The sequence below is a fragment of the Microtus oregoni genome, unplaced genomic scaffold (assembly GCF_018167655.1).
Source record: "Microtus oregoni isolate MIOR12 unplaced genomic scaffold, Mior012 000019F_ref0000042, whole genome shotgun sequence".
Classification (NCBI taxonomy): Eukaryota; Metazoa; Chordata; class Mammalia; order Rodentia; family Cricetidae; genus Microtus; species Microtus oregoni.
The window spans coordinates 20,709,069-20,718,643 of NW_024543078.1; the positions used below are offsets into that span (position 1 = coordinate 20,709,069).

The following is a 9,575-nucleotide window of genomic DNA, read 5'->3' on the forward strand; positions in this document are numbered from 1 at the left end:
TCCCCGGAACAGGGGGCAGGAGTATATTTCGTTTCTTTCTTTAAACCTCAGCACAGTCCGGGTGGCTCTAAGCCTGACAGTCCGCCTTTGGGGCTACTCCTAGTGGGGACCTGGGAGCCTAAGGTGTGTGCTCGCTCTGGCCGCGCTCTGCTCTGCGCTGCTTCTTTTCCGCCCGAAGGTTTTATCTCTCTCCCTCTCGTTTCCCCCCTTTCCTCGCGTTCTTTTATTCTGCTTTCTCTTTCTCTCGCTTTTGTGAATGGGCCGCGGTGTCTTTGTTCTGGAGAGAAGCGCCCGTGTCGCTGACTTTTGTGAACCAGAGAGGGATCTTGTAAAACCTCCTTTTCTCCTCCGTGGTCCCCCGCTCACACCCCTCCTTCCCTGCCCCTTTGATTAGATGTTCCCTCATCGTTCAAAAAAAAATGTAATTTCGTTAGTCTGGCGGCCACTTTCTTTGAACATTAGCTCGCTTTCAGCTCCAACTTCAATTAGAAGGAGTTGATTTTGAGAGATCAACAAAAGAACCGACCAAAGCCTTATTAAAGGTCCTAAGAAGATCTCTCGGTCCTTTGAGAAGCAGTTAAGGAAACAGTGTGCTCCCCATCATATTCTGTTACCGTATTTTATTCGGACTCCAAAGAAAAGTGTCGCTTGGGGGAGGGGAGAAGCACTTTGATGAGCGGCAGTCGCGGCCCCTTTTCACTCAGCGGGCTCCCCCTTCCTTCTGGTCGCCCCGCGCCCGGTCAGCCATCGGAGCGGACGACGCGGCCTCGACACCGAGGTGCTCCCGTCTACAGTGCTCTCGGCGGCTCCCGAACTCACCCACGCACATACTTGGGCTCAAACTTTTTACCCGCCTGTTGGGGTGAGATTGGGAGCAGATACTAGGAAAGGGTACGAATACGGTCCCTTGTGTTCAGGAGGACATCCATTTAAAAGAATTGCCTTGCTCGTGGTTGGGTCGAAAACATTTTTTTTTCTCTCTCTCTCTCTCCCGCTTTGGAAAGTCCACACAGGTAGACGTCCTTAGCAAGTTTATTCGGCGGGGAACTGGGGTCTTCCAGTACGAACAATCCGGGGAAATAGTTTCCAAGAGGCTCCTCCCATAATAGGTAGAAAATGAAGTGAGGGGTCGGGGTCTGTGGCCACACCTTCCACCGAACTGTCCCCGGTTAGGTGGAGACGCGGAAGGACCGACCGGGTGTGAAAAAGAAAGTTTTCTATCAAAACCTCACGCCTAAGAAGTAAAATGTGGGGGGTTGGGTGGGGGTTGGGTCTGACTTCCAACGGTTCCAAAGAAGATTTAGGACTTGCAAACACCTTTGGTGGGGACCGGGAGCCCCGGGAGACGCGGAGCAGCTGGTAAGTGGCAGCGCCTCCCCTGCGGTCTCACCCAGGGCGCGGGAGTCCCGGGGTGCCCTGAACTGCACCCCTCCCAGCTCGACTCAGCTGCCCGCGCCCGTACGAGCAGCTCGCAGGTGGGGGACGCGGAAGGAAGAGGCTCTGGGGCCCAGGGCGCCCCAAAGAGAGCCAGGGGCCGGAGAGCCTCAAGTCCGCCGCCCGGGAAGCCTCGCGCCCACACCCGGGCTGCGAAGCCCGGCGGCGCGCGCGCCGTAAAGAACCGGTTATCCAGCACCTTTCTGCCACTCCTTCCTAGCGCGGCCAGGGCGAGAGGAGGGCGGGGGCCCCCAGGCGTGCCTCGGGACCCGGGGCCCCCTGTGCTCCCGCGACTCCAGCGCTGCCTTCGCCCTCCTCGACTCGCTCTGAGCGGAATTTGCCACCCGAGCCCGAGAGTTAGCGCGCGACCGGGGCGGGGCTGGCGCGCGGGGAGGGCGGGGGGTGGGGGCGGGGGAGGGCGGGGGCGCTCGGAGGTAACCCCGGCTCGCGCTGCCATTGCCCGGCTCCCTGTCACTCAGCCCGCTCTAGGCCCCCTATTGGCGGCCTAGCCCCGTTACGCACTCGCCTCGCGTTCACATACCCGGGGAGGGCAGTAGAAAGGTGATCAATCTTCATCAGGCTACATTTCCAATCACCTAAACAACCGAGCGAGACAAGCCACTCCGACAAGGTAAATTGCTTGATTTATTTAGTTTGCCAAGTGACTGTGCAGGATTTCTTCAGTCCCTACCGCCTCCATGTTGCACCGGGAGTGCAGCGGCCACCGCCAGCCACCTCCAAACTCTGTCCCTCGACACCCCCCCCCCCAGAGTCCCGGTTGAGGCCAGGTTTTTGGGAGGAAAAGCATGTGGGACTTTGCAAACAAAGTATTTGTGCAATAAAGTGAAACCCGGAGGAACACGCACAAAAGCTCCTGGAAAAAGCAGGAGACGAGAAGAGGGAAGTTGGGGAAAGAAGAAACCCGGGGGTCCCAGACCCGCCACCGGGGTAATACCTGTGCGGCTCTGTTTTGCAGGTTGGCTGCCCGGAGGGTCTTGCTGAGGGCGCGAGGTAGATGGTGAGCAGCCCCGGCAGCGGAGGGCAGGTAAGAAGGGGGCCGCGCACCACCCCGGGACGGTGGTGGTTCCCTTCGCCTTCTCTTCCTCGAATCGACCCCCCCCCCCCCGCTACCCAGGTCCCCGGCAGGTGGGCGGGGCTGTTGGGGGGTGAGAAGCCGGACACCCCTTGGCTGCACCAGGGACCCTAGGCCGCTCCCGAGCCGGGCGCCCCCTCCCCCGCCTCCTCCGAAGCTGTGGAACTAGGGTGCTAAGTTAGATGAAAGTATTCGAAAACTCACTCCGCGCTTTCGCAGAACCGCCTTGGCTGGTGGCCTGTGGCCCTCCGGCCCAAGTACTCTGTTTCCCTTGGGGTCCCCTCCGCCTTCTGTGCCAACTGGCCTCCCTTACTCCAGGCCGCGGGTCCCGGAGGACCGAAGCAGGAGTTGGAGTTGGGATGGGAAAGCTGCTTAAGTCCTGCCTCCTTTTTCCCTGAGTTCCCTACCCTGGGCTCCTGGCAAAGCGGGGCGTAACTAGAAGCCCCTCTAGGGTCCCAGCCCTACCCCCACCAACCCCTTCTTCTGCTGGAGAAGAGGCCAGGGGTTCGCGGTGTCTGCGGCCGAGCCTCGCGCTCCCAACTCGGGTGTGAGTGAGCTTTCTAACTTGAGGCCTAGTTCTCTGCTCTCCACCGGGTTCGTAGAGGACTGCGAGGAGCCCACGCGACCCGCCCCGGGTGCTCTGGCTCCTGAAATCCCAGCACGCTTTGGGCCGCTGGGTTGGTCAGCCTTTATCAGACCCTTGGTAGGACTGGGAAGCTCACCGGGACTTGGTCGAAAGCAGGCCCGGCCTGCGCGGGCTTAGGAGGGAGGGTGACCGCCTCTGAAGCACCCCTGACCTTGGGCGGCGTCTGGAAATTGCCACTTCTACAGTGGAGCCTTTGGTGTCTTCTTGCGGCCTCACCCGGGCCTGGGCCGCATCTGTCCTGGAGGTGCGGTGGGATTCCGGTTCAGCCACCTCTGAGAGTCAGGGGCCCAGAGAGGTCGGCTCGACTGGTGATTGCGGGCTCTGGGGGAGGAGGCAGCCCTGGAGATCTCTGTGGGAATGATGTGTCCAAAGTGTGCAGTCGCCTGGCAAACCAAGGTGGACTAACCTTGGGCCTCTGTAGGGCCAGCGGGTTTGTCAAAAACCATTTGAAACTTAAACAAAATAACCCCGTACGCCCTGTACGGCCTGCCCTCCCGGCGCCAACTGAACATTTGCTTGAGCAAATTGCTTCCGCCGCACTCAAAAAAAAAAAAAAAATTTGACTACACTTGGGATCTTGCACCCTCCCTAGTCCCAGCTCTCACCTCCTTGGCCTGATCATCACGCTTTTAAGTTTTCTTTCCTGTTGACAGTCGAGGAGTGTCTTTGGCCCCTGTCAAGCCATAAAAGAGGAAGGAACGGATGTAGGGAAAGTTTTCTTTGCTATGAAGCTGTGTGCTTGCTGAGCTTGGAGGAGAAATTTCTTGGGTTGCCTGCCCAGTGAATGAAGTTCCTAGCCTGTGCCCCCTCCCCATTCAAGCAAGGATTATAGGAACTGGAAGCCACAGTGACTTCGAGTGACGGTTTCTCTGTGTCTCCTGTCTCCTTAGGCCAGGCCCCCAGAAGCAACAGCTTGAAGGACTTCGAAGTGGGAGCCCTGAATTGCTCCTGGCCTCGGGCCCCCTGGATCCGTCGGGGCGCCTCCACCCGGCTGTTAGCATGATGTCTTACCTCAAACAACCCCCATACGGCATGAACGGGCTGGGCCTAGCTGGCCCAGCCATGGACCTCCTGCACCCCTCTGTGGGCTATCCTGGTGAGCATGGGCCCTTTGTCCCTACCCCTAAGCCTCTGCAAATATTGGGGGATTCCAGCCTTTAACGTTTGAACCCACCCTGTCCCCAGGCAGGCCCAGGGAGCCGATTACCTTGCCGCCTGTTGCCTAGATCTGCTACAGTTTTGAGTCGAGGTCTGGTCAGGCAGCTTAGAAACTGCAGCCTACAACTTTTGAGTTGCAGCCTGGTTCCTGTGTGCTCCCACTTGCTAGAGAGAGCATGTTGTCCACCGATTTATTGCCTTCCCTCCGGTTGCTTTTTCTAAAATATATATATATATATATATATATATATATATATATATATATATATATATATACAAAGCCCCTCCGGTTGCTTTTTTTAGTGTGTGTATAAAGCCCCTCTCGCCCCGATATTTCATGAGGAATCTGAACTCGCTAGGCCCTAACATAAATAACCAAATTTCCCTTCCGTCTAGCTACCTTGAGAAGCAGAACTCTTTCTCCCCCGTCAAAGCGTCCTAGAGACAAGCGACCTAACCCGACACTCTCGCGGTGGTGGACGACTCCAGCCAGCCAAACGCCTGAGTTTCTTTTCTAGATACTACCTCTTTGCTTGAATTTCTTCTCTAGGAAAGTGTCCCTAGGTCCCTGTTTCTGCCTACCTCTATTCTGCTTCCTATCTCTTAGCCAGAAGTGTGTGGGCTTGGGGAGATGAGGAGAGGATGGTTTTGTTTTTAATCTGAGAGGCGCGGAGGGCGGAGGCCCTGATGTTTCAGACTGGAGCCTCCAGGAGAAAACATACACACTTTGTCCCACCTGTGGCCAGGGAAGTTCGCGTTTGCTAGAGATCGGCCTTGCCTTTTCACGGCGGGGTTCTGGACCTAACAGAGGACCTGCGTGTGGCCTCTAGTGCCAGTCCTCGTGGGCCACTACTGACTCCAGGCACCCTTGCATGTCCCCGCAGCCACTCCGCGGAAGCAGCGACGGGAACGCACCACCTTCACGCGCTCACAACTGGACGTGCTGGAGGCGCTTTTCGCCAAGACTCGCTACCCAGACATTTTCATGCGGGAGGAGGTGGCGCTCAAGATCAACCTGCCTGAGTCCAGAGTCCAGGTGCGCGATCCTGGGGCTCCAGGGTTAGGGTTGGGGCTCAGTCGGAGATCGGGCCTGGGCGGTCTGGTGTTGAGGCCCCTTCACGGACAGGACAGCCCCTCTCCAACTCCCCCTAGCGCTGAGCTTTAGTCTGCGAAAAGGGTAACATTATAAAGTAATGGCTTGAAGCCCTTGTCCCCAGGGCGCTTTCAATGTTGGAAGTCGTTTTCTTTGGATTTCGGGGAAGCCAGCCCTGTTTCCCGGATGTAACTTTCTCAGAAGGTTAGATAATGGCCCCTCGTTCTTGCTACTCCAGAACTTGGCAGTTTCTTAATGAGCCTAGCTCTCTGCTTCCGCTCTTGTCTTTCGTACCCTTGCCCTGCGTCCTGGGGATTCTAAAAGTGCAAGATGGAACTTGGCAACAGCCTAGCACTATCTGCCTCTGCCTCAGCGTGTACTCTGCGGGTGGAGTCGGTCTGGTTAGGGGTTTTCTCCAGCCGAGTGGATACCGAGTGCAAAATCCAGATGCGGGCTTTACCGTTTCTAAGACGAAACTGTTCGGAAAATAGAGTTCTGAGTTAGTCTAAGGCTTCCCCGAGGATCTTTTGTCTCTACTTCTTTCCCCGAAGGTTTGAGAAGGGACTGAGATTGCAATGCCCTGTGTCCGGCCCCCTCCAAAAGGAGTGAGAATTTATGACTTACCGTTCCATTTGGTACCCCACCTGGAGCCAAAAGGCCCAAGGAAATCTCACCCAAGCTTCCTTCATGAGAAGCCCCAGTACTGGAGTACTGCTTCGGTTCAGTCTCCAGCCTTGCTTCTGTTCCCACCCAAATATTTGCCCTGCCCAACTCCAGTCTTCAGGAGCCGATTCGGTGAACCCCCTCGGGCCCCAGACTTGGTGACTGCCCTACACTCCGAAGTTCTGTACCTCTCCGCTGTTTCCTGAGCTCTGTTCATGGAAAACAGGGCCTCCAAACTAAAACGGGGCTGCGGGGAAGCAGCCAACCGCAACAGCTTAGAGATGGCTGAACTTCTGGCTGGACAGACGCAAACGTTCCGCCCTCGGGCAGAGTTGCGCTGGGCTTGGGGAGGTGCGCATCCCTCCTGGAGGAGGCTGACTGGGGGGCTTTGCGCAAAAGGATGGGGGAGGGAGCCAGAGCTGGGTACCTAGCACGTGCGGGGGGAGGGGACAGGGTCTGGCAGGGCCGGAGACTGGGAGGGGTAGAGGCTGGGATTGAGAGGTCCCCGAGATCCTGGGCGGGGTGTGAGTCCAAGGGGCGGAGGAGCTGTGAGCTCCACTAGCCAGCCCCCCTGATCCCCCTCTCCCTGCTCACTGCAGGTTTGGTTCAAGAACCGCCGCGCCAAGTGCCGACAGCAGCAGCAGAGCGGGAACGGAACGAAAAGCCGGCCGGTCAAGAAGAAGTCGTCTCCAGTGCGGGAGAGCTCGGGCTCAGAGAGCAGCGGCCAGTTCACGCCGCCTGCGGTGTCTAGCTCTGCCTCCTCGTCTAGTTCAGTGTCCAGTGCCTCTGCCAATCCGGCGGCTGCTGCGGCCGCGGGCCTGGGTGGGAACCCGGTGGCTGCCGTGTCCTCTCTGAGTACGCCTACCGCTTCGTCCATCTGGAGCCCGGCCTCCATCTCGCCAGGCTCAGCGCCGGCATCCGTGTCCGTGCCAGAGCCACTGGGCGCACCAAGCAACGCCTCGTGTATGCAGCGCTCGGTAGCCGCAGGTGCTGCCACTGCAGCGGCCTCTTACCCCATGTCCTATGGCCAGGGCGGAAGCTATGGCCAGGGCTACCCCGCACCCTCCTCTTCTTACTTTGGCGGTGTAGACTGCAGCTCCTACCTAGCGCCCATGCATTCTCATCACCACCCGCACCAGCTGAGCCCCATGGCACCCTCCTCCATGGCTGGTCACCACCACCACCACCCGCACGCACACCACCCACTGAGTCAATCTTCAGGTCACCACCACCACCATCACCACCACCACCACCACCAAGGTTACGGAGGCTCTGGGCTCGCCTTCAACTCTGCCGACTGCTTGGATTACAAGGAGCCTGCCGCTGCCGCTGCTTCCTCTGCCTGGAAACTCAACTTCAACTCTCCCGATTGTCTGGACTATAAGGACCAAGCCTCATGGCGGTTCCAGGTCTTGTGAGCCCAGGAGTGAGAGGAAGTGGAGAAGAAACGCAACTACCTGCGCCCTCCGTGGTCCCCATCCTGTTGCTGCTGCACCGCTCGCCTTCGCCTTGGCTTTTCCAAAACTGAATTTTCACGCCCCCAAGACGTCCATTGCCTGCACTGCCGCTCCCGTCTTTGTGCCATTTGTTTGGGTTGGGGGGGGGTGTAGACCCCTCTCCCCCTTGGAGGTGGGGCCCAGTGCTTCAACTTGGCCCTCAGTTTCTTCATGGGATGGCAGTGTGCTCTCCCGCTCGACTCCTGCTTTACCCCTTCAAGTCTTTCTGGACAGCTTTTCTGCACCTGGAGCCTTCTGAGGCTCCTCGCTCTGACCCTCTCTGTTTTGAGCTCAACAGTTTTATTTATTCTTTCTGGACACTGAAGTCACTAACTGGCGTATTATCTACCGTTTGGAGTGCGCCCATACACACTCCTCCAAATCAAACCCACCACTGTCTCTCCTAGCAGACTGTCTCCCTTCAGCTGCCCTTGATCCAGCCTCCCCATCTGCAGGCCAGAGCGTCCAGCATGTCCACCTCCCCAGTGGTGAGCACTGAGCCAGGCCTTTGGGAGGAGGGTGCCCCAGCCTCCTGCCCTGCCCTGCGCTGGACTGATTCAAGCTTCTGCCTCGGCGGGAATGCTGTACATAGTCGGGTCCGTTCCAGGGACCACTTAAACTTTTTAGTTGCTGTTGGTTGAACTGAGCATCTCTCTTGTTTTAGCGTCCAGGAAACAGAACTTTAAAAATATATACATCACATATATATATATATACACACATATATATAACAAAAGCAAAAAAATATTTCCCCTTTGTGCCCATTCCTCTTTCTCAAACGATGGCGACTCTTATTTTTCAGTTGTCACAAGCTGTCCTGCCCCCTCTTCACATCTCCCTTTGTGTATTTATTAAAGAAACCCGCTTGGTTCCTGGAAGCTGGGCGCTGGAGGATCAGAAGTGAAGGAAGCAGCTAAGTCGGGGTACAGGGTTGGGGCCAGGCTGGGCCGGGCATAGGACTGAGCCCTTCATCCAAGCTTAGAAACAAACAAAAGAGGTGAAATTACAACATTGTGAAGCCCCGAGTCCCAGGTCCAGTTCCTCTGTGGGTGTCTCTCTCTTTAAAACACCCCTGTCTGTTTAGTGAGTTTTTAGTGACCCTTCCCTCTCCGAAATCTGCGGAGAGCACCTGTGTATCTATCAGTTTTGGTTTTGGCCGCTTGGTCCAGTAGGTGGGAAAGTAATTTGTAAATTTGATTTGTCCGATGTGAAGATCACAAATTACTTGTTGAGATGTAAGGCAGTCCGTCTCCTCTTCCTCTTTATCTACATTATTTCCCGAAAATAAAAGCAGAATCATGAATGGCCTGTCAGCGTTGCTCTTCCAATTCCAGCTTCGGGGCTCGGTCTCAGGGGATTAAAGAGAAGGAAAACTGTGCTAATAACCCGCGTGTTAATGACCTGCGCGAAGCTGGGAGGCTGAAGAATAAGGCGGGAAGTCATGGCAAGAGGAGTCCCCCCAAAATGTTCTTTTAGGGTGTGTTCTTCCCCCCCACACACACACACACTCCGCCTGATCCCGGCCTCTCCCTCTCCGAGGTTTTGACCCTGCACCTCCTTGCCATCTAGGACAGACACAGGTGTCAGGACTCAATTCCAGAAACAGCTCCTTTCTCTTCAGAGGCAGGAGCCTGGCACTGATTTCTTCACCCTAATTGCCTGCACCAGAAAGAAGGGGGGGGAGGGGAAGAGAGTCTGGAGGCGGGAAAGGATACCGCTGTAATGCTCTCTGAGCTGAGCCAAAAAGGAAAACAAAACGGAAAAAAAAAATCTCTGTCCTGCACGTTGGCAGCAGAGAAGCGTCCCTTTGGCTGAGCTGTCCCGGGTGGCTTCAAGGTGACTGTGGGATCCTAGAGTCCAACCGCGTGCTAAGCAGTTTTCCTAAACCATTCGTTCGCACCAGAAGTTGTCAAATCACCAAACTATCTTTCGTAAGGGTTCTTTAAAACAAACACAAATTGACCTTCCGAGTTTCACTTCCTCAGAGGAGGA

The 9,575-nt window shown here is 56.4% G+C and overlaps 1 protein-coding gene across 1 annotated transcript; it reads left to right on the forward strand.

The window, feature by feature from the left end:
* The first annotated feature begins 1,978 nt into the window (after positions 1–1,978).
* Otx1 (orthodenticle homeobox 1) lies at positions 1,979–8,871 on the forward strand. The gene is made up of 5 exons (XM_041669452.1): positions 1,979–2,065; positions 2,411–2,479; positions 4,064–4,269; positions 5,216–5,367; positions 6,687–8,871. The coding sequence occupies exons 3-5, from the start codon at positions 4,173–4,175 to the stop codon at positions 7,503–7,505; spliced, it is 1,068 nt and encodes a 355-aa protein (XP_041525386.1). The 5' UTR covers positions 1,979–2,065; positions 2,411–2,479; positions 4,064–4,172; the 3' UTR covers positions 7,506–8,871.
* Positions 8,872–9,575: the final 704 nt, after the last annotated feature.

What these genes read in the sequence shown, in the direction of transcription:
- Otx1 (XM_041669452.1), top strand. Translation starts at nt 4,173, where the DNA reads ATGATGTCTTACCTCAAACAACCCCCATACGGCATGAACGGGCTGGGC. An exon ending in CCCCTCTGTGGGCTATCCTG is followed by an intron (nt 4,270 to 5,215) that starts GTGAGCATGGGC and finishes ATGTCCCCGCAG; the next exon opens with CCACTCCGCGGAAGCAGCGA. An exon ending in TGCCTGAGTCCAGAGTCCAG is followed by an intron (nt 5,368 to 6,686) that starts GTGCGCGATCCT and finishes TGCTCACTGCAG; the next exon opens with GTTTGGTTCAAGAACCGCCG.